Below are 25,175 nucleotides of genomic sequence, written 5' to 3'. Positions count from 1 at the left end.
TCTGTGGTCATTCTAAATATGCTGAAGTAACATTAAGGCAATAGACGCTTTCAATGGAAAGCCTGTGCATTTCCCAACAGTAACCAATGCTATCTTCCCAAATACAGAAAATTACTCTAAAAAAACCCCAAACAAAACAAACATTAAGTTTCTCTCATTTATCTGGAGTTAGGAAAGATCTGATTCTGGAAAACCTCACCAAAAAAGGTGTCACATATTTGGTGAAGCTCTTCCTTTGTGCTAGGCTCCACATATGTACACAGACAGAGGGATAAGATAGGTAAGCAAATCTTCATGAAGGAACGTGCCTATTCAAGGTTCCTAAATGTTGGGAAAACCCCAGATCTGAAGAATTATACCTATGTCAGAATTATTTTATTGTGTTTAGAAGCACTGGAAATTACTAACCTGCTTTTCATAATACTACCCTGAGGCATTATTTAACATTTCATTAAATGTCTTTATCTCATTAAGGACACAGTTTTAATAAAATTATTTTAAAAAATTTATTAAGCAGAGAGTGAAGTTCCCATGTTTAATAATACAGTCTTAAGGAATATTATTTCGTAGTCTGATGTCTATGGATTTTAGAGAATCATCATTGTATCTCTCCCCCATATTATGCTGCTGTTCACTGAAAAGTACTTGCCTTGATTTTTTCTGCCACAGCTGGAGTTATGTGTATCTCCCTTTCTCCTTCATCATACATCTGAAATATAAGGTTGTGCATGACATCACCAGCAACCCAGTTAATTTCATCCTGATGTTTAATTTGAATAGCTTTTTGTCCGTCCATACTTAAGACTTGTAGTCTTGCAACATGACTGCTAGGAAGAAGTTTAATAATCTTTTCCACTGGTGGTACATCTTTACAACTCTATACATGGGGAAAAAAAAGATAAATAATTAAGATATTAAATACACATATATGCATAAATATCATCCCATAATAGCCTACGGCACTACTTTGGATTACCAGGTGTGACCAGGTGTCCAAACATGAAATCAGCTTGACTTGTCAGAAGTAAATCAAAAGGATATGCCAGAATACTTACAATTTTTAACTGGTGCTAGAATTGATGCTAGCTATTTAGAAAATGTTTTCTATTCCAAAAGTACTGTGTTATACAATTTACAAAATACTTCTTAAGAGTAATCATAAGTATCCTTTCATATAGGTCATCTTGCCATATTAGTATTTGTTTACACATTTTTCAGGATAAAACACCACAGGTCTTATTTTCTCCAACAGTGTGTCTCTCTTGACTACCAGAGAACTGGGATGTTCAACAGCATTTCAAAAATTCAAACTTCAAGAGCTTTAAGACTGAAGTGCTACAAAAAGCTATTGACTTTTAACCTTTGAAAAAATACATCCTTCTTCACTAAAGTTTTGGGGAACATGTTGCTATACCTATTCTGGCTCTAAATGTTTATGCAATGAAGACAATTTGTCAGAAGGATCCAGGGAGTAAAAAGGGGAAGAAAAATCCGAGAAATAATGCATATTTCTGAAACACTTCAGGGATTTCACAAATGAAGAATAAAAGGTGAAGAAAAAATGGAAAAAATTCTTTGCCTTTTTATGCTTTCCCAGAGAGGAAAAAGGGCAGCCACCTGATTATCAGGCTTATGGTAACTAAACAGTAACTTTTGGGGGTTAAGTTGATTCATAAAAGACTTCAGTACACTAGCAAGACAGTACAATAAACTGTTTTCAATCTTTTGTTCATCCAAACATCCCAATCAATACTTACAGGTATTTCAATCCTTGCTTTCAGCATCTGGTCTTTCTTGATATTCTGTACATGTATAACTGGACCAGTTAAAATGTTTGTTCCTGCATTACTGCAGTCCACAGAATACACAGGAAGGTTTGAAGCACCTACAAACTATTTAAAATGTAAAATGAAATGTCACGTTTCTTTTACAGAACTACTAGGATTATTCCAGAAATTATTATTTGTACCAGTGCAAATATATAAAGGATTATTTACAGATAAATTTGATAGATTTCAATTTTCCAGAAACCTGCAAGATCAATACCTGTATTTTTTTGCAGGTGATGAGATGTGTGGGAGAAAGGAAGAAGTTATAGAAGTAAAATTTACTATCTATTCAACAGTTTTGTATTAACCCATAAACAGTAGTCTCTTTTGCCATTATGGCAATAAATTCAAGTAAGTTGTTAAATGAACCTCCTTTTCATTAATTTTCTAAAAGTCACACATTAAACAGAATTTAAATATCAAGTTCAACATGTCATCATACTACTGCAGACCCCGTCTACAGCAAGAGAATGTATGCGTACAAAGTGTAAATGGAATGCAGGCTATTTTGCAGTGGGAAAAATATTTTTCTTTCTTCACCTGTTCTTGCTGGAAGACTGATTTCCCTAGAATTGGAAAAGTCACTTTCTTGAGTTAAAAAAACTAGGTCCAAAAGGGAAAAAGTTTTTTTACTTCTAAAAGCCACAGTAACACCTCCATTCCCTTCTGAACTTAGATAAGTGCTTATGATAATAGTCTTATCTAATATTATTTTTAGGCACTAGACTTGCATTTTCGCCTTAAAAAAAAAAATCATAAAAAAGTAAGCTGTATGAATTTTCTTTCCTGAACAAATTTTAGCACTGTATATGGCAAATATGACCTAAAATACCTTAAAATTGTAGCTATATATCCTCACATAATTTATTTTTCTTCCATTTCTAAGGCCAGGTTCCTCTGATTCTGAAATTTACTGAATGACTCATAATAGATGAGGCAAGAGAGTCACAGTCATGGCTACCAAACTACAGAAACTCCAAAAGCATTATTGAAGATAAATTCTATCTAGATGCCAAAATAGGCTCTTTTCCCAGCCCTTTAAAAAGCAAGTATCAAAATCCTTATGACACAATAAAATGCAGGTTACCTTACAATGAACTACCAACTTTGGCTGTGCTGTTATATTTCCTGATTCATCCAGTACTTCAACCTGAAAGGGGAAAGCTGTACCATTTTCAATCTTCAGAATTTCAGAATCTGGTTTTACTTTCAGTTGACGAGGAGGACCTGTAAAAATGCACAATTGCAGAACAGTGGTTATATTTTAGATAACTTGCGAGACACTGGATTTCAGTTTTTGCTATCTCAAAAAGTTTTTAAAGCCAAGCTACCAAGATATTTGTGGTAACAAACCATTTACACCAATTCAAGTGTATTGGTTTATGCCAAGAAGTTCCACACACTTCCTGTCCTTCAATACATACCGCCTGACAATCTTTTGAATGAATTCAGTAAGGAATAGTTAGACAAACATGATGAACTTCAGCATATACCAGGTGTAAACACATGATATAGTGCTATTTACATACTATACAGATTCACATTCATCAAAAAGAAACTTGGAGCTTTCTCCTGACATGTTAAAACCAAAGATATTAATGTTGAGATATCTGATCAATCATGACGTGCAGCAGTTTAATTACCAAAGCCACCACAGCTACAACTTGCATGCAAAGAAAAGCAAAAGAAAATTTTGTTGGCATTATTTAGATAGTAAAGTGAAGCTATTCAAGGAAGTCTACCCCCTGGAACATATAATTATTTTTCAGTTTTAAAAAAGAGAAGTAAGTAATAGATTACTATGAAAAGACAAGTTCTGAAGGAACAAAGAAGGCCATTTTTCAGAAACATCCTTTATGCATCATTCATTAAAACTTCCATTTCAAACTCACTGGTTGAAGAACAGGAAGACTGAAATAGCTTTTATTCACTCCTTCCTCAAAAAAACAGCTTTAAAAGCCAAGGATAAGTCCAATGAGAAGAAAGAGGTAGTGATGCATCTCTACACTGCCAAAAGCAAAAGATTCTAATGAAGGATAAAAGTTGCCTTCAGCCCAAGGTAAGTAACTAAGCAATACACAATACAATCTGTCTCAAGTCAGATCGTTCCACTCCATTTTCTACATGAAGCCTTAACTCCTCAAAATATAAAGAATAATGGAATAAACTGTATACTGTTGGTCTAACAAAACTTGAAGTACACAATTTCTCTGCAAAATGAGATGGGAAAGCCTGAAGTTTGGTAATCTCGGCCAAAAATCAGCCTTCAAACGATAGCTTATCTCCCAAATCCAGAAAACCCCAGGTAACCAGGGATAACAGGTATCATATAAAGGAATCCTCATATCAAGACATCCACAAAACATGAAATTCTGGTAAGGGAAGTGGACTTACAGACTTCTATATTCCTCTCTTGCATTATGATAAAGTCAACCTGTAACACTAAAAATTTCAGACACAATCCCAACTGCCAAAGCATCCCCCCTTTGCTGGGGTAAGAAACTGAATGAGCACTTATTCATTCATAAGATGTTTTCTACAGGGAGAACAGGTCAATGCAGATTAGTACAGGTCAAAGGGCTTAATGCTCAAGAAAATCGAGAAGATAAGAAATTCATTCATTCAATAGTGCTAGGTTAGAAAAAGATTTTAAATAATTAAAAAAAAAAAAAGAGAAATCAGTCTCAAGTAAGCAGACAAATTCCAGCTGCTAGAAAAACAGACAAGATTGGGCTGTGAGTTTGATGTTGTTCCTGCCAAGAATGACATGCTCTTAGCTTTATTTAGTTGCAGTCATCATTTGGATGAGCTAGAGTATCCTTTTTTATGCCTCACTAAATATTTTACCTTCTTGGGAGAAGAAGCATTTCATTAATAGTGTCAGAATAAAGTTCGACAGAAATTCACTAAATATTTTAAGGATACTTACCAGGCTGCAATCTTATTTTAAAGATTTGTGTGTCTTCTTTCAAACCAGGAAGAGTAACCTTCAGATTAAAGTTCTAATGAAAAGAATATTTTAAATATTAACCTTAAACAAAAACAGATCATAATTTATCTCACATAGTCATGTCAATTCATATATATGTAAATTTCAGAAGTCTATCCAAATATTCTTGCACTGCTACATAAATCAAGATCTTTTTCCTGTACTAAAATCTGTCTTTTTCATGTTATTATTCCCAGAGATGTTCAATCCAGGATTTGCATTTTAAACTACATGGTTCTGAAACAATTAAAAGCAGTTATCATAACTTGTGGTTTCCTGCTTAGAGGCCGCTTTACTGGGGAAAAAGATGTATCAGTTCAAAAAAAGTAGTTTTAAAGAAAGGGTCTGCAAGTTCTGTGTTCATTATTCCTTAGCTAATTGCCTGAAGCAAGGCACCACAATTACTATCCACCTCATCTTTGAATAAGGCCATAAGAAAAACAACTGCTGTAGAACCGCATCACTAAAACTGATTTTCACATTAAAATCAGGGAATGAAGCAGTCTAATCAATAATCTTAAGAGCTCCAACTTCAAAAAACTAGTGGCACTGCAGATATGTGAATTTCATATTTTATATATTTGATATTTGAGAATATTTAGTTGCAATTTAGGAATTCTCATTTTTACATGTTCAGAAATGCTGCCTCTGGAAAGGTTTAGTTTCATAATCCTGGCTTATGCCCTTCCCATGCCTGAAAGGGTATGTGCAACATTAACACCTTGTAGATTGGATGAAAACAATCAGGCAATTCTTCTGGTTTGCTGGGTGAGAGAAGCAGAAAGTGCAATGGGGCCTGGGCAGGTGCATCACAACTGCAGCCACATCAAACACATGAGCTTCCCAGCTGATGGCTGGCCACACAGCTGCATGAAAACTCTGACCAGCCAGCCAACCATACTGGTCTGCCTGCAAGCCAAGCAGCACATATCAGCTGGAGCCCCATTAAACAAAATGGTGAATCACGAGAAAAGGGGACAGCAAAATATACTAAAGTTACATGTTGGGACACTGGGGTGGGGGGGGAAGAGAGAGGAAAAAAAGGGAAAAAGAAAGGGAAAAAAAAAGTAGGAAATAAAAACATAGGAAACCAGTATAGCTGATAGCTGCCATTTAATGTTAGTAAGTTGAATTCTTCAGCTGTTCATTCAATCAAGCTTTGTATTCATGCACTAGACACTCCTCCTATGCTCCCCTTCTTTTAGTTCCAACCCCTTTTCTGCACTACTAATTTTTTACTTAATACTCTCTTCTTAATACTGCACTATTTTCTGCCTCTAATGAATCAGTTTACATCTTTAACTTCATTCCTTTTAATTTTTCAACATCTGTGTCCTCTAGGGAATTTCTTTTCCCTTATCCTTCATGATCCCTTTATCTACTTTCCTTTTGCATTCAAGTCTCCTTCTATGTATACTGCAGTACTTTAAAAGAAGAATAAAGAAATATTATTTTCCTCTTTTAAACTCCCGTCTTCACCCTTCCCCTGACTGAATTCAAAATCCTATAAGGGAGCATTCTTCTTTATATTGCTTACACACTTGTCTTAAAATTTTCTCTTTGATTTCACCCACAATCAAAACATACTTCTCTCCGTCTTGACTCATTTGCATGGAATTAAATCAATGACTACAGAAGTAAATTAAGTCTGCTTTCTCCTTCTTCTCTATTAGTGCTTCCTTCATTGACAACTGATATTCTATATTTCCTATCTCAATCAAGTTTCTCTTCTCCATTTGGCATGATTATTCCTTTGACATTTTTTAACCCTTACTCCTTTCTCTGAAAAACATTAACTTTAATTTTTTCCATGCTCTCCATTTCTTCCTTTTTGTTCTCTCATTCACTTTCTCCTTCTAAATTCTTTCCACAATCCTATTACTAGCTGTTTCTCTGAGATGTTAGCTGTTCTGCTACCATTTCAAAATCAACTTTTAAGGTGCTGAAAATTTCTCCAATGTTCTTCTCTGCTTCTTATGTTAAATTAAGCACTGAAAATTACACTGCATTTATGTTTTAGAATTATCTATTGTTTTTAGTCTGTTGTCCCACCATCCTGCTTTTTGCCATTATTTTTCATTACCATCTTAAACAGTCCTTTTTTCATATAAATTACAACTGATACTTTCAGTGCCAGTTCCTGTATCGCCTCCAACATTTTATGCAATTAAGCAACGTGATAAAATAACACCCCTTCTTTTCCATTATTATGGTATGGTATTATTTCTGTACTGCAAGTTCCTTAAATGACTCTTGGTCTCGCCCCTCACCAAATCTATGCCTTGCCACAGCCTAGCACTTTTGCTCCTACACAATTTATTTCCCATAATCCACCTCTATCTTCTGTCATTATTCTTGCCCTTCACCTTAAATTCTGAGCTTTACCTACAAAATTTATTACATTCAACACCCTCCAGTTTTCAATAAGCAGATATATGCTCCCTCTTCTCTTTACACACCTTTCCACCAGCAACATTATTTGCTTTTTTCTAAGCAACAATAGCAACAGTATAATGAGGTATCTTCAGCTACCTCAGTTCCTAGCTTTGTCTTTACTATGCTAGACTGCATGACTAAATGAAAGGATTACAACCTGGTTAGAATACTGTGTAATTATGCCATATATGTGATTGTAAAATTATTTTTTTAAATATTCCAATCTGTATTTATCAGAAGCATTAAGATCTGTTTTATGAAATAAATCTTTTTACCATGTAACATACGTTTTTGTTTTTACAGTAAATTAACAGCTTGACTAGGTGCTGAGAATCCATCAGTTACAGGTTGGATTTGGATGACATATATTTGCTACAGAAGTGTAAACAGCATTTTGGAAACATCTAGAGAAGCTCAAGCAGTTACCACTCGTATTACCTATTACTACTCATCATCTCAACTACAATAATGAAAGATTTCAGTGCTTCCTATGCTATTTCAGTGCAAAAGTCACCAGGATGACTTGGCTTAAACCAATTTCAGCACCAGTTTAAACTAAGACAGCTGATTTAGCATGCTGGGTACACTCTACCACACACCCATGTGTTGCTCAGCCCCGCCCCAGCAGCTAACAGAGTGAAGCTGTGGGAAAGACAAATTGCTCCAGGTAGAGCTATAAGAGATAATTTGAAAATATCCCAAGAAATATCTGTAGTCATTAGTGTAGACCAAACTTGGATAAAACTATGTGACAAAACATTTCACACAAAAATTATTTGCTCTGTGTTTTTTTTTTTTTATATGTTACTTGAGGTTTAAATTCATTAGCCTACCTTGCCCTGGCAACTATTTACACAGCCTTTAGCAGTGACACCCTTAATGACGCACTTTGTTCCCACAGTTATTTCTTCATACTGCAGTGTCAATCCACTAGAAAAATACATAGAACACAAAACAGAATCAATTTAAAAATAAACACAGTGTTTTAATATACAAGATACTTTCAGATATTCTTAAGGAAATAAAAGCAAAAATGCCAGTTAATTTATGTGAAAAGTATCCACTATATCACTCGGACAAACCCCAAAGAATTACTATATTAAAGTCACATGAAGAAAGGACAAAAAAAGAGATTGTTGAATTACCTAGCTTCAAGAATTGGTTTAATGTCAGTTGTCAACTGTGTTGCATGACCAAATTCATCCTGCAATTCCAAAGGAATATTAAAAGGTACTCCAACTCGAAAAGGAAGCTCCAAAAGACCCACTGAAAATTTCTCTGGTTTGCCCTCTAAGAGAAAAGAATAATATATTTTTAGAAGGAATTATGTGTGTTCATTGGCTTTTTCTTAATTAAGGTTGCAATTAAATCAAGTGGTTTTCAGCCTCAAAGTAAATAGCCTGTTCAGAATACTGTTGTAACCAAAATCATGGTTTATTGATTGATGCTTTTTTTAACTTACACTAACATAAAAACAATAGTTAAAGCATAATAGCAGTAGACTACGGTATAAGAAACATAACAGGACAGACAAAACTTCCTAAGTACTTAGAACATCAATAAAGCACCTGAAAGTGGACACGTTCCTTGCGGACAGCTTTTCTTAAACACTTGATTGCTTTAATTCTGTTAAAATAAAATCATTTATGCAACAAAACATTTTTTTTCTACAACTATCCCAAATTTGAGAGATAAAGATGAGTAATGATGAGTATTTGAAAAAGAAACATGAGTGCACCCTTCCTGTGAAATCTGGCCCTGTTAAACTGCCTCCAATTAGGCACTAAAAAATGAGACCAAACAGAGCAGTACAAATGAGAGCTTGTAAATCAGAGTAACGTTTTGTGGAATCAAACTGTCTTGGCCAAGTGGCCTTTGAAAAAAGAAGTAATACAGTGCTGAGCTAAATGGTAGATAAATATCCTACCAAATTATTCTGGACTCAAATTAACAACTACTTTCACTACCTACAGGTGTCATGATCAGGGAGCTTCTTTTGTACAAGAGATGTGAAAATCATGGGGGGAGGGAAAATGTTACCTTGTATTGGCCAAAATTATTTATTGGTTACTACAACAACAAAAAGACCTCAACCTTACAGTGTTTACCATTTTATGTACAAGTGAATGATAAAACTGTAAAATGATTTGACAAAATAACAGTAAAAGAACTTCTGCATTGTCAAAGTGAATAACTACCAAAAGAATGTGTCTGAACTAAACCCACAAAACTTATAGATGACTTAGGAAGTTCAGTTTTAACCGGCATTTATGATAATTTTTTAGCTTCCCATGAAGAACTGTAAACACTGAGCAACAACCTGCTGTTAGAGAAATAAAATAATTTGTTTCTCAGACAAAAAAAGCTATTGATTTCAGTTTCGATTTTAATTCTTCTTTTCTGGATTTTTAGAATCTGTGAAAAGGTCACACAAATGTTAATATTTTGGAATAACGAGTGTGAGGATTTATGGCTGCCTCTGAGACTACACAAAACATTGCAAAAATAAAGACTTGAAATACTCACTTTTCAAGACTGAAGATATTAAAAATGTCAAAATATCTTCTGACTAGACAAAAAAGCAGCAACAGATAGCAGAAGTTGCTTTTCATACCCCTTGTGTTAAAAGTACCAAACTGTTAGTTCATTAGATTTTTAGAGTGTATATTCCTTTCCGAGGAGATTTGTTCATTTCAATTGTTATTGCTGAAAGAACCTTTAATTGAAGGCTGCCATGCTGGGGAAAGCCACAATACTATTGAAAAAGAATTTTTTAAATGCTGAATGCAACTTTGCAACTTTTTTAAGATTCTCCTTTTGCTTTGATAAGGAGATACAGAAGGAGCAGACAAAGTTAATTTATGTATTCATTCACAGAAAAAGATAATTTTTTATTTTCTTTTCTTGGAACTTCACAGAAGTCTCTTGAGACTTCAATGCCAGCTTTTCAGACATATGTTTAAATAATTACTCTTTTCAAGTAATGCCAAACATTTTTTCTGTATTATCATACAAGAATACCTCTTTCTATTCTGCCAATAATACTTTTGCAGAAGCTTTTAGAAGAATATGCTACAAACCCCCCTTTTCTGCCTAAAGGGTTTGCATTCAGAGCCTCTAGTTTTGTAGAAAAAAATAGGAGGCTACCAAAAGCATCTATTTTTTCTTCATCTTCTGGAAACAGATGTTAGCTCTACCTCCCAAATTTGTGATGAAAATATCCAATTTTTAATATTAAATGCAAAGGGAGTATTTTTTTTTTTTGTCTTCCCTCCTCCCCATCCCCCTTGTAGATAAAAGCTCACAGAATGGTTGAGGTTGGAAGGGTTCTCTGGAGGTCATGTTATCCAACGCCCCTGGCTCAAGGAGGGACACTTAGAGCCAGTTGCCCAGGACCATGTCCAGACAGCTTTTGAATGTCCCCAAGAATGGAGACTCCACGACCTCTTGGGCTACCTGTGCCAGTGCATGGTCACCCTCTCAGTGAAAAAGTGGTTCCTGATGATTGGAGGGAAGCTCCTCTGTTTCAGTGTGTGGCCATTGCCTCTGGTCCTGTCAATGACACCACTGAAAAGAGCCTCACTCCATCTTCTTTACACTCTCCCTTCAGGTATTTATAGACATTGATAAGATCCCCATGAATCTTCTTGAGGCAGAGCAGCCCCAGCTCTCCCAGCCTTTCTTCATATGAGAGATGCTCCAGTCCATCTTCACGACCCTTTGCTGGACTCTCTCCGGTACGTCCATGTCTCAGTGTTGTAATGTAATGTGTCCAGAACTGGACACAGTACTCCAGTTGTGGCCTCCTCACCAGTGCTGAGTAGAGGGGAAGGATCACCTCCCTCAACCTGCAGGCAACACTCCTCCCAATGCAGCCCAAGATGCTGTTGCTCTTCTTTGCAGCAAGGGCACGCTGCTGGCTCATGTTCACCCTGTTGTCCACCAGGACCCCGAGGTCCTTTTCTGCAAAGCTGCTTTCCAGTCAGTTGGGCGCCAGCCTGTACTGGTGCATGGCGTTGTTCTTCCAAAGGTGCAGGACTTTGCACTTCCCCTCGCTGAACTTCATGAGGTTCCTGTCAGCCCATTTCTCCAGCCTGATGAGGTCCCTGTCGATGGCAGCATAACTCTCTGGTGTATCAGCCACTCTTCCCAGTTTTGTGTCAGCAGCAAACTTGCTGAAGGTACACTCTGCCCCATCATCCAGATCATTAATGAAGATGCTAAACAGGATCGGACCCAGTATTGACCCTATTGACCCCTGCGGTAAACACTAGCTCCTGGCCTCCAACCAGACTTCGTGCCATTGATCACCACTCTCCGAGTCCAGCCATTCTGCCAGTTGTCAATCCACCTCACTGTCTGCTCATCCAGCCTATACTTCATCAGCTTCTCTATGAGGATCTTATGGGAGACAGTGCTGAAAGCCTTACTGAAATGTAGGTAGACATCTACCGCTCACCCCTCATCTACAAAGCTAGTCATTTCATCACAGAAGGTGAATCCACGCTAACTACTCTTGATGATCTTCTTGTCCTTCATGTGCCTGGAAATGGTTTCCAGGATTAGTTTCTCCATCACCTGCCCAGGGATTGAGACGAAGCTGACTGGCCTGTAGTTCCATAGGTCCTCCTTCCTGCCCTCTTTGAGGACAGAAGTGACATTTGCTTTCCTCCAATCATCAGGCAGTTCTCCCAATTGCCATGATTATTCAGTTACTGAGAACGGCCTCACAATGACATCAGCCAGCTCTCTCTGCCTCATGTGTGCACCCCATCCTGGCCCATGGACTTACATATGACCAGTTTGTTTAAGTATTCCCTGACCTGATCCTCTTCCACCAAGGGTATATCTTCCTTGCTCCAGACCTTCCACTGGTCTCTGGGGCCTGAGATTCCTGAAAATGCTAGTAAATACTGAGGCAAAGAAGGTGCGCAGTATCTCAGCCTTTTCCATGTCCTGTGTCCCCTGCCTCATTCAACATGTTTATCCCAGTCATCCTTTTGTCACCTATGTATTTATAGAAGCTCATCTTGTTGCCTTTGATATCCCTTGCCAGGGATTCAAGTTTCAATTCCAATTGGACTTTGGCTTTCCTCACCCCATCCCTGCATGCTTGGATAGTGTCTCTGTATTCCTCCCAGGTTACCTGTCCCCGCTTCCACCTTCTATATACTTCTTTTTTGTGTTGAGTTTTGCCAGGAGCTCCTTGTTCATCCATGCAGGCCTCCTGGCATTTTTGCCTGACTTGCTATTCATTGGGATGGACTGACTAGACCTGAGCTTGAAGGAGGTGATCTGTGAATATTAACCAGCTTTCTTGGGCCCCCTTTCCATCCAGGGCCTTATCCCATGGAACTCCACCAGACATATCTTTGAGGAGGCCAAAGTCTTCCCTCCTGAAGTCTGGGGTTGTGAGCTTCCTTTTTGCCCTCCTTCCTTTCACGATCCTGAACTCTACTATCTCATGGTCACAGCAGCCAAGGCTGCCTTCAACCTTCACATCCCCAATGAGCCCCTCCTTCTTTGTGAGTATGAGGTCCAGCAGAGCACCTCTCTTTGTTGGTTCCTCTATCACTTGAGTCAGGAAGTTGTCATTGATGCACTTTAGTAACCTCCTCGATTGCTTATGCCCTGCTGTGTTGTCCCTCCAGCAGATATCGGGGTGGTTGAAGTCCCCCACGAAGACCAGGGTCTGCAAACATGATGCTGCTTCTGGCTGACTGTAGAAGGCCTCATCCACTTGTTCTTCTTGGTTAGGTGGCCTATAGCAGACACCCACTACAGTGTCATCCATACTGGTTTGCTCTTTAATCCTTACTCATAAGATCTCAGTTGGCTCATCATCCATCCCCAGGCAAAGCTCCATGCATTCCAGCTTCTCTTACATAAAGGGCAACTTCACCTCCTTGTCTTCCTGGTCTGTCTTTCCTAAAAAGCTTGTATCCATTGCAACATTCCAGTTATGTGAGCCAACCCACCACATCTCCATGATTCTACCAAGATCATAGCCCTGCTGTACCTAACTCATCATGTTTATTCCCCATGCTGCATGCACTAGTGTACATGCAGTTCAGAGAGGCACCAAAGCACACCAATTTCCCAGAAATGGTTTTGGTCATTTCTCGATAATGGTGTACTGTAGGCATTTCTTTGCATATATGCAAATGCTGGAGGTAAGCCCAATTCAGCCCCATTTTGTTGATTTTGTTGATTTTGTGATTTTTCTGCCACGCCACTCCAGGCTCTTTGCTCATCAACCATGTCCTTCACTCCCTCATAGGGCTGCTGGTAACTCTCTTCCTCCCCTGTCATTCCTAGTTTAATTTCAGCTTGGTTTTTGCCACTTCAGAAAAAAGTAAAATCACAGCATGGAAAAGGGGCTAAACAAAACTTTTCCTTTTGAACTGGAGACTGACAGCCAGAGACCAAGAGAAGATCTATTTTTTTAATGTAGGACACAAATTTTTTGATTACTATATACAAGCACACTTACATAAAAGCATGAGTCTTGGTGGTAAGACAGAGCAGGGGATGGGATGTATAATCCATAGTTAGCATATATTTTTGCAAATTAATTTAGCAACTAAATAACAACAGATTTTCTTAAAGATGAATTATGACCTACAGAATCAAAAGTACAGATTTTTTTTAAAAAATCCTATGAAATCTCATTTACAGATAACATATTACGCCTTCATAATTTAAAAACAAATTGTATTTCATATTTCTGGACAGAAAAAGGAACTTCAAACTAGTCTACAGCTTTACCCTTCTTCATAAATATATGCCTATTTTCTCTGGAAATTAAGTCTTTTCAGCAAAAAGAAAGAAAACTTCAGAGAATCACAGAATCATTTAGGTTGGAAAGGACTTTTAAGATCATCAAGTCCAACCATTAACCTAGCACTGCCAAGCCCACCACTAAACCATGTCCATAAGCACCACATCTACAAGCCTTTCAAATACCTCCAGTGATGGATGGTGACTCAACCACTTCCCTGAGCAGCCTGTTCCAATGCTTGACAACCCTTTCATAAAAGAAATTTTTCTGAATATCCAATCAAAACCTCCCCTGGCACAACTTGAGGCCACTTCCTCTTGTCCTATCGCTTGTATGTGGGAGAAGAGACCAACCCCCACCTCTCTACCACCTCCTGTCAGGTAGCTGTAGAGAGCAATAAGGTCTCCCCTCAGCCTCCTTTTCTCCAGGCTAAACAACCCCAGTTCCCTCAGCCGCTCCTCAGAAGACTTGTGCTCTAGACCCTTCACCAGCTTTGTTGCCCTTCTCTGGACACACTCCAGCACCTCAATGTCTCTCTTGTAGTGAGGGGCCCAAGACTGAACACAGTATTCGAGGTGCGGCCTCACCAGTGCTGAGTACAGGGGGACAATCACTTCCCTAGTCCTGCTGGCCACACTATTCCTGATACAAGCCAGGATGCTATTGGCCTTCTTGGCCACCTGGGCACACTGCTGGCTCATATTCAGCTGGCTGTCAACCAACACCCCCAGGTCCTTTTCCTCCAGGCAGCTTTCCAGCCACTCTTCCCCAAGGCTGTAGCATCACATAGGGTTGCTGTGACCCAAGTGCAGGACCTAGCACTTAGCCTTGTTGAACCTCATACAATTGGCCTCGGCCCATCGATCCAGCCTGTTCAGATCCCTCTGTAGAGCCTTCCTACCCTCATGCAGATCAACACTCCTGCACATCTTGGCGTTGTCTGCAAACTTACTGAGGGTGCACTCGATCCCTTTGTCCAGATCATTGATAAAGATATTAAACAGAACTGGCCCCAACACAGAGCCCTGGGGAACACCACTGGTGACCGGCCACCAACTGGATTTAACTCCATTCACCACCACTCTTTGGGGCTGGCCATCCAGCCAGCTTTTTACCCAGCGAAGAGTATGCCCGTCCAAGCCATGAGCAGCCAGTTTCTCCAGGAGAATGCTGTGGGAAACGGTGTCAAAGGCTTTACTAAAGTCTAGGTAGACAACATCCACAGCCTTCCCCTCATCCACTAAGCAGGTCACCTTGTCATAGAAGGAGATCAGGTTAGTCAAGCAGGACCTGCCTTTCATAAACCCTTGCTGACTGGGCCTGATCACCTGGCTGTCTTGTATATGCTGCGTGATGGCACTCAAGATCATCTCCTCCAGAACCTTCCCTGGCACCGAGGTCAGACTGACAGGCTTGTAGTTCCCCGGATCCTCCTTCCAGCCCTTCTTGTAGATGGGCATCATATTTGCTAACCCCCAGTCAACTGGGACCTCCCCAGTTATCCAGGACTGCTGATAAAGGATGGAAAGTGGCTTGGTGAGCACTTCCATCACCTCCCTCAGTACCCTTGGGTAGATCCCATCTGGACCCATGGACTTGTGTGTGTCTAAGTGGTGTAGCAGGTTGCTAACCATTTCCCCTTGGATTATGGCGGCTTCATTCTGCTCCCCATCCCTGTCTTCCAGCTCAGGGGGCTGGGTACCTGGAGAACAACTGGTCTTACTCGTAAAGACTGAGGCAAAACAAGTGTGTCATTAAAAATGGAATCTATAAATTTTCTTGGGAAGATATGATCAGTCACATACTATTTTAGGCCACGTACATACATACCAGAGCATTTGGCAAGACAGAGTAACATCAGGCATATTTAACAGTATTATTTCTATTCTGGTATTCCAGTATTTTATGATGGTTAATCCAGTAAGTATTTTATGACAGTTAATCCAAAGATACAAACCCATTATAAGTGAATGAGAATTTAGTTTTGCATAGGTTTCTTCTTTTAATTAAAAAAAAAAGATACTTCAATCTCAACATGCACATTTTAAATGCATAACCTGTTTTTGAAGGAGTATCTCTCTGTAGTTTACGCATGAAAGTTGGACTAATGAATATTAGTTTTATGAAAGAATATTTAAGCCAATGGCATGAGGAAAAAGGGTGATTCTAATTAAGTAAAAGGTTATTTTTAGTAAGTACATTTAGGAAAGTTCACGTCAGGGAAAAGCTTTTGATTCCGTCAATGCTTTATTTTTTTGTAAAACTGACTGTATAGCAGAGCCAATACGTTACAGGTGAGATCAAAACCTACTATACAAAAAATTATTTTTTCCTGAAAATACTTCATATTTGACATGCAAATGCTACTTTTCAGTGCTGAAAATTACCTCTCAACTAAAACATGAATAATTTTAATATACAATGAATCAAATTGAAACATTAAAAGTAGAAGAAAATTGGCGTAACTGGAATTCTTACCTATAATAGTAAATTTAAATATTTTAGATGGTAGAGGCCTTCCTGCATAAGTGTCTGCATTACTTTCATTCAATACTACTTGCAGTTTCAAAGTGTAGTTCCCAAGTTTCTGAAGATTTTCTAAACAGAAATACAAATACAATTAGAAAGCAAAAAGTAAAATTATAAATAAACTGAAAATATTGCATATGTGAACTTACCCATTTTTTTAAACCAGTACGGCCATTTGCCTCCATGCTGACTGATATGGGAAATTATTTCTTTATTGCCAGTAGGTGCTGCAAAACAAACAATTAGCTACATGTATTTAGATTTTACACCATAATTCTTCAATTATTAATATTATTATCACTTCTAAATCCAATAAATTCAGCTTCACAATTAATCACATTGATCACAGTAAAAAAAACGAATTCCCTACCTAATCTCATTTAAATTTAAAATTGCTAGCCTCAGACACATCGAACTGAAAGCAGCAGGTTTGTAAAGTTGAGCTTTGTTAGCTCTTTGGTTATATGTTCCCCATTAAGTTTGAGCACTTGTAGGCTGTGCACTCCACACTGGCAACTGATCAACTTGACAAATGACCATAACAAATTAGCTTAAATGGGAGTAATGGTAGAAATGTGCAGCTGACTGAATGTATAATCGAGGAAAAAAGAACATTCCTTTTTTTTCTCCAAATTACTGTATCTGTATTTATAAACTCTTCTGCAGCAATAAGACACATCCAAAAAGAGAACACACTGAAACTTTGAGGCAATTTTTTAGTGACTGGTTCTGTAACCTAAGATAAATACAGGAATAAGATTTTTTGTTTGAAACTTCAAGAGGCATTAATATTTTTGTTTTTCAAAACATAATTTAGAATAAATACAGAATGTGACTGCAATAAGACTACATAGAATTAAAAAAAATGTAGTAAAACTATACATTGTTCTATAGCTAAGTACAACTGTTTCAGACCCTGTTCTTCCACCAAATTGCATACATAAGATCAAGTAACAGTTGTCAACTTTCTTAAGGTGTATTTCTTTGAATGTGTAATTCTGGAATATTGGTTATTAAAATCAATTTTGATGGCGTTTTGTAGTAAGAGCTAATTCAGTTTTCTACATTGGGTTTTTTTCCACCTTTGGTGGTTACTAACACTGAGAAAACAGAACTTCTCAAGTGAGTGCAGTCTTCCTATTGCAGCGTCAACTGCCACCAAGTTAAACTGAAAGTCTGTATTATGCAAGATGCACACCTTTCTTCTTGTATTGCACCAATATAGATAGATAATCTAAGGTAGAAATTTATCTATAGGAAATGAAGAAAGTCTAGTATTTCTGTGAATAGTGATACACAAAAGACGACAATAAAACAAATGGGATCCTGGAAGAGAACAAACGAGAAAACCCTGGCTTTTAAAGGCAGGGCTGTTATATTTTGATGTTCTCTTCTGAAAAAGGAGACAATCACAAAAGCAGTTCTGCACAAGGAAGTTATCAAGTATGTCCAACGTTGTCGTTATGGTCTCTGCGATGAAAAAACATCCTGATGTTTTATTTGAACAGACTGATTTTTTTATTTCAGTGGAGCTACACGCAAAGATTTAGAACTTTCTTGGGAATTTCTCCATTCTTCCCTTTGGTAGAGGAAAGGCCCTTCAAGTACTTTATATTAGTAGTGATTAATGAACTCTCCTCTGTTGTTTCGCTAGAAAGCACCATTAGGACTTCCTAACCACCATGTTCTTTTCTTGACACTTCCATACAAACATATTTATGAATATTATCAGTATCCCTATAATCACTGAGATACAGAAGGCTGCACTTGGCGCAAACTGTGTACTGCAAACAGCACAAGAAATTAAGTTTTTATAGACACTATAGGGTTTTGCAAAAAATACAAACTTGAGGCTAAATTATTAAAATTGGTTGGTTTTCCTCATTCAGAAACAAAAGAGAATTCTCATTCATTGTTGCGGGGGTTTTTTGCTTGTTTGTTTATTGTCTGAAACCTTTTGGAAACAAATCTTCTTCTAGAGACAAAAGGTACCTTTTATTCACAGGATTACTATGGTACCAATGTTTGCTTCTCTTATGAACAAGGTTTCCATGTATAATATTCTGAAAACAACAAATAACTAAATGTCCCTGCTATGGTATAATATAAATCCATGGAGGGTACAGAAAGAGGAAGAATGGAATGTCTGTAATTTTGTTTCAAATGACATATTAATAGCCAATAGCCATAGCCTTCCTGAACTGGGAGAGTTCAATGGTGCATGTGTGACAGAGAGACAGACGCATTCCGAACAGCATCTCCCATTGTGGTTTACAGGAAGGAAGTGGCAAGATAATTGTTTGGTCAGAAGAACAGTCAACTAAGTTCTAAAACAAATACTTCAGTGATGAAAACAGTTTGCTGAAGAGCTCAAAAACCTGAAAAGATGCCTCACTATTGCCACAGCACCTACTCGAGTATTTCAACAGAGGTACCTGCAATTTAATTGAGTAATCAGGAGTGATTTAAAAATAACCTTCTGAGATAGAAATGCTTATTTCTCAGACTCATCTTAGACAAGAACCACCCAGGCATGACTTTGGAAAAAAAATTTCCCAGAACCCAGCTTTCCTGGTAGCCCCTTTCCATCAACCCTATCCTGAAATTTTAGAGAGCCTTACAGAAACAACCCTCTGATGGCCTGGGAAAAAAACCTGACACATCCAAAAAAGCAAAAACTGAGAAGAACCTCACAGCCCTGTTCTCCTGGCAGTCCATGCTTCCCTTTGACAGACACTTTGCATAAGCAGGTCTCTTTCTCTTTATCCTACTCTCATTTGGTAGCCCCTTTGTGTTCTTGCTCCACCTAGACCCTTCAGCTTTCTCTTTCTGTCAGCTCTAACCCATAACCCCAACCTTATTTTTTGGCCAAACCTCACAAGCCCCACCTCATCATGGCCCAGATAAAAAATTTCTCATATCCCAGCTGTCTTGCCAGCCTTCGCTTCCCTTGTCCAAACCCTGGACAAGGTGCTCTTGCCACGGCCCAGACAAGAAGTTTCTCACAGTCTAGTTCTCCTGCTAGCCCAACCCTTTCCTTTGGCAGCTCCTTTTATCCCCACTGGACCGCTCCACTTTATAATTCTCTCAACCCTAATTCAAGCCCTAATTTAGAATTGAACCTTGTATAAGGCTCCCCAGTAATAGGCCAGATAAGAAGTGTCTCATAGCTCAACTCTCTTGGCAGTCCACAGTATGTTTTGCCAGGTATTCCACTCTTCAAAAGAGAAGAGAAACATTTTGTACATTATAAGATGTTTGCTGTTGGCCTTCATATGGGTGTAGCCACGTTAGTACAAATGAGAGCTTTATATTATAAGAAAGACTAGGGGTTTGAGTTTGACAGGTATGCCATGCCCAAACTGTCACTTACAGGACTTACTCATTATTCTGCTGAAGAACAGGGGGGTTACACTACTGATTCCTCAACTGAATAGAGACAAAAGTTAAGACAGGAAGCAATAAAAACAGTTGTAAATACAAATTTCCATCAATGAATCAAACTGGTCAGGAGACACGAAAGGTCTGAAGATAGACTTTTCAGTGATTGGAGGCAAAGGGCAAACTTACATTTATTTCTCCTAGCAACAACACTGACAAAACACAACAACAGAAGCACCAGTCTCTTTCAAGTTTATACATCCTGAAGTCAGGATGGTCTACCTTAGTTAAGGTTGCAAAACACTGATTTGTCCCCCAGGCTGTTGGCAAATACAATCTGATAGTCTGTATTACATGAACACGTTTTTTTCAATTCCAACCTCTTTATGCCCCAGCACACTACCTTGGACAATGGACATGCACAGCAGACAGTTCCCATACAACAAATGCCATTAAAACCCCATGTGTAGTCTTATGACATGTATACTAAACTGAAGCTAAGATACCTCCATTTGGTTTCCTTTGACTTATGTCACTACAGTAACCTCAGTGCTTCAGAAAGGTATTTTTACAATTCTTACCAGATAAAGGAATTGGATTTTCCTATTGTATATGGAAAGAAACAAGGCAAATAAGATTTTAAGCTTCTATAAATTTCAGATATATTTGACATGTGCAGGATTGGAGTTTTCAGAGAATTTAGTGTTCTAATTCTGTTTTCAACACACAACTGAGTAATTTCAGCTGCCTCGGAGAGAACACAATTCTTAACAAATGCAATGTAAGAATATAAAGTGAAGCACTCATAAAATGGAAACCACAAAACAGTAACTCACAAGAAACTTGATTTTTTAGAATTCTGAAGTGACTTTACGTTAGATACTAAACAAGTCTGGTTCCTACTTTCATGCAGCCCATGTGAATTGCTATGTTAATTACAGAAACATTATCCATTTTAACCATGTTCTTACGCATATTAAGTAGACAGCCTGGAACTGATAGGGCCTCCTTACATGTGACAGAAGATTTAATCATAATATAGCATTAAGACATTAAACATTTGGCATTGAAGCAATTGTCATTTCACAAAATGTGGCTTTGGAGTACTACATGCTCTGATGGGATACTGTCCTTAAAATTAACAGCTATATCCATCTGTCAAATTCTAATATGTATTATATGTATATACACAAAGAAATACATTATCCATTATGCATTTTTAAAATAATAAAGACTCAGTTAAATATACTGAAATACTTACAATGTAAAATAACCTTGAGTTCAACAAGAAGTTTCTTTGAACCTCCGTGGCTTGTACCTGGAAGTTTTTGCATTGCTTCTCCTTTTTTATTCAAAATTACTATTCTTAATGCTCCTGTATTTAAAAGGAAAAATGATGGACTTTTAGAATATGCTGTGTATTATAAGTGATTGGAGATTTCTGTATGCTTGCTTTTTTAACAAGAGTGCATAATAATATATTTTTAAATTGACATTTTAGTAATTAGTATTTGGAAGAAAAAAAATATACCTATTGGTGTACCAGCAAATCTTGTTTCATTTGGTAATAACTCATCTCCTTCAGGCCACGTTACTGATAATTTGTCGGGAAGTCTAGTGGAAAAGAAAGAATGTACAGTTTTTCTGTGAGCTAAAAAACAGGGTAATTTATCTTTAGTAGAATATAGACGAAGCTTTTTTTGGGGGGGGGGGGCAAGGGGGAACCTAAACTATTTTTTCCTGGTTTAGAGTTCTAGGTTTTTTTGTTTCTACTGAAACAGCTGACTGCTTTCCCATTTGTGAATAAGACAGAACTTTTTTTGTTCCTGAAGAAATACTAAAACTGTTATTAGGAACTCCACAAGTAAGTAATTACAATTTAGAGCTTACCTTGCCATTTCATTCTCTATGTATTTTTTAATAGCTTTATCAGACACTGTTCTGTCAAGTTTTGAGATTGGAACAGTTTTCATTTCAGCATATAACGCCTGAGGTTCCTGAAAAAAAAGCGAGTGCAGTTATAAACAGCCAGATTATAGCATGTCAGAGAAGAAATACCTCTCTATCAAGGGACTAGACAAGTCGACATAAACATACTGCAATATGTTAACAAATACTACCTGGTGACACCACAAGACACTGTTCTAAAATCTGCTGAAATCACAAGGGTTAAGAATGGATGCACACATACTATTGATACCAACTGTGATACTCTATTTTATATGCAAATTTAAATAAATCAGATTGTTGATAATGAATAATAATTTAAATATATTCACATTAAAACTAATGTAACTAAGTAATTCGATTATTTCTAGATTGCTGAATCTCAAAAAAATACCATAATTTTCAACAGTTACTTAAAAGCCATTTAAACAAGTCTGACCCAGGATTATGTTTAAAGATTCCACAGACATACTAGGTATGTGATTCCTTTTTATATTTGTCTTACCAAAGCAATTTGAACCTCTCCTCCAGTGGCATATATATCCCCATCATGGTCTCCATACAAAAAAAATTTCTCAATACTTCCATAGAATATTGGAAGAGTCTTAACAGTTTTCACCTGTAAAGAAAAGACAACAATTAATGTCAATACATTACTTCTGCATCAAATGTATAGTATTTGCCTTTTATTGGGTTCAAATCCTCTACTACAAAACAAACAAACAAAACCCCAACATCAGTGAGCAACTAACTTACCAGCTGTCCAGTTTTGTATGTTTTCCCGTCCCACTCTATTGCAGCATACGTTGTCCAAGGGCTCTGCATTCTTTTCGATGGTAAATCAGTACGTGTAGTTACTCCTCTAAAGACTGTGAATTTTATTTGTTTGTCATATTTTTCATGACAGTCTTTGAGCCACAAAGCAAATTCTCTGTCAATTTTCATTCGCTGCTCCTATAAAGAGATTAAAAAATAAATACATATTATTAACGTATTACAAAATTTAAATCTGACAACTTCATAAGTATGAACAATTATAAGAGTATAGCGATGAGTACTCAGAAAAATGGATTCTTCAGCTTGGAAACATTACAAAATTCTAGGAAAGCTATACTTCAAGCCAGAGAAAGTGTTTCCCCCAGCACCCATATTCCCCTATGAAGAGGGTCTTTCCAAAAAACCTGTCATATAACAACTAGATAAAGTAATTGTTTAAGAAAATAAAAGGAAAAAGACTAAATCTTATTTTTTCAGATTTAAAGAGTCAGCTTTACTACTCACTAAAACTGAGAGAAGTGTCTGCTACAAAGTGCTGCAAAAGTACCCAAGGTGAAAGTTCTTCAGAAGCTGGGCAATATTCAGTGACATGAACAAATGACCAGTGAGTAAAGGTTTCTATATCATATGCATTAAACCTTGCCAAGAAGAAATACTTAACAGAATAAAATGATTACCTGTCCATTGAAAATTCTTGTGAACAGAGTATTCTTATCTTTTAGCTTCAGCTCCAGATCCATGAAAGTGAGTTTGTTTGTGCTGACCTGGAACTTATCATTGGTAAATAATGTACCAGAAATTCTGTTGTAGCATTCGACTGGTGCCAATCCTCTCTTCTTTGGAGGAGCGCACCAGTCAAAACTTAAACAAAAGGAGAAAGACATTAAAACCCTTTTTTATAAAGAGAGGTTTACATTATAGAAACAGACTGGTTTACATTGTAGAAACAGATTACCACTTACTCTTCCACAGTTGTGTATGGTATTAATCTTCCATTCCAAAAACATTCAAAAATAGGCCTTTTTCCTCTGGCACCCTTTTCGACTATAAAGCAGTCATCATCATCATCATCAGCATTTAATTCTTGATTAAAAAGAAGACAGTCTCCATTAATAAATTGCTTTAAAAAACTAATATAATATCGAAAAACAGAGCAGCCTAATTAAGGATGATCTATACTTATTGTTAGGCACAGTACCAGTACACATTATATCAAGCTAGGTATATACAGTGTTAGGATTTTTTTCCCCCTGTTTAAGAAATACCAAGCAGAAAAACTAAGGAAAGCTAAGGAAAAATTGTAGACAGGGATTAAATAATATTACCAAGTTTGCACATTTCAAATTTGAATAAATATTACTTTTTCCTCTTAGTTTCAACGGATGTTCTAATATCATAAAATCTTGTCACAATTAAACTCAAGATTTGTCAAAACAAAAACCAAAACCCAAACAAAATACCAACGAATTATTTTAAAACCCTAGCGTCTGAAAACTTTTATCCAGTATAAAACAAATTTTAAATTAAGGACTTAGACTACGTGTTGTCCTCTGCGGTATTCCGATGTTAGAATCTCTTGAATCAAAATGCTGGTGTTTCATTACTTTCTCGGAGCAAAGATCTAACAGTCAGGAAAGTGGAAATGTGTCAATCAGACTGCATTCCATAAGAGTTTATAGTTTGAAATCAGATGGTGTTATGTCAAAGATCACATTTACATGAACGAGTTACCACAACAGCCAGTTTGTTCACAGGATTTGTTCATCCAGAAGGATGTGAACTTTTCTGTTCTGCCACAACCCAAATTAGATAACAATTTACACTTCAATTTAAATTGTTCTAGTTTCTATTTCATTAAAACATTTAGAGTAGTAGGATTGTCTATAATAGGACTGATAAGCAGCACAACATTTCACTCACTTGATGGAAAACATGGATCATCAGGGTATGTTTCTTTATCATACAGGAAGGGATGATATCGGATGATGCCTTCCACTATACCTTCTCCTTCAACATGTGCCTTAAACTCAAAACTATCTGCTGCAGTATTTATATACAATGTCTGCATGTCATCTTTGATCTCCCTAAGATTGACAATCTTGGGTACTTTTCCTTTTTCAAACATTGAAATCTGGGAAAAAATAAAATAAGTTCATTTTCCTTAGAGCAAAAAACCTACTGTAATTAGCATTTGTGACATTTTTCTTCAACTGTTAGCAAAATGAATTAGTTCCTATGCTGCAATGATAAATCGTATTACTTTTTAAAAATTAAATTACATACATATTTTAAAATGCTGCTGTAGTTCAAAATGCATGATTAAAGAGAAACAGGCACAATATGAAATAAGTTGCCATCAAAGAATTTTGACTAATAAGTATAAAATCTCTCACCTGAATGTCGATGTTGTTGAAAGGGCTTATGTCTTTCGTTACAGCATTAGTTTCATTTCCTTTTGGTCCATGGATGTAATAGTGATAGATATGTCTGAAACACATTTTAAATG

At 37.2% G+C, this 25,175-nt stretch overlaps 1 protein-coding gene across 2 annotated transcripts in view; it reads right to left on the bottom strand.

Moving 5' to 3' along the window:
- Positions 1-25,175, bottom strand: part of SMCHD1 (structural maintenance of chromosomes flexible hinge domain containing 1) — a 92,616-nt gene that overhangs the window by 35,699 nt on the left and 31,742 nt on the right. Inside the window, exons 9-26 of one of the 2 annotated variants that reach the window (XM_072852681.1) lie at positions 25,063-25,156; positions 24,590-24,800; positions 24,210-24,290; positions 23,632-23,752; positions 23,347-23,530; positions 22,649-22,846; positions 22,398-22,511; positions 21,836-21,942; positions 21,477-21,559; positions 21,207-21,320; positions 16,714-16,791; positions 16,514-16,633; positions 8,400-8,544; positions 8,088-8,184; positions 4,759-4,831; positions 2,917-3,056; positions 1,758-1,892; positions 650-877 (exon numbers count right to left, since the gene is read on the bottom strand). In XM_072852681.1, the coding sequence (XP_072708782.1) occupies positions 650-877; positions 1,758-1,892; positions 2,917-3,056; positions 4,759-4,831; positions 8,088-8,184; positions 8,400-8,544; positions 16,514-16,633; positions 16,714-16,791; positions 21,207-21,320; positions 21,477-21,559; positions 21,836-21,942; positions 22,398-22,511; positions 22,649-22,846; positions 23,347-23,530; positions 23,632-23,752; positions 24,210-24,290; positions 24,590-24,800; positions 25,063-25,156 (2,323 nt within the window). The remainder of the gene's footprint in view (positions 1-649; positions 878-1,757; positions 1,893-2,916; positions 3,057-4,758; positions 4,832-8,087; positions 8,185-8,399; positions 8,545-16,513; positions 16,634-16,713; positions 16,792-21,206; positions 21,321-21,476; positions 21,560-21,835; positions 21,943-22,397; positions 22,512-22,648; positions 22,847-23,346; positions 23,531-23,631; positions 23,753-24,209; positions 24,291-24,589; positions 24,801-25,062; positions 25,157-25,175) is intronic. The other variant, XM_072852682.1, reaches the window with a different exon arrangement.

Source organism: Ciconia boyciana, chromosome 2, assembly GCF_034638445.1.
Source record: "Ciconia boyciana chromosome 2, ASM3463844v1, whole genome shotgun sequence".
Classification (NCBI taxonomy): domain Eukaryota; kingdom Metazoa; phylum Chordata; class Aves; order Ciconiiformes; family Ciconiidae; genus Ciconia; species Ciconia boyciana.
Note: the sequence above shows the minus strand (reverse complement) of the source record. Positions and strands in the feature narration are given on the sequence as shown.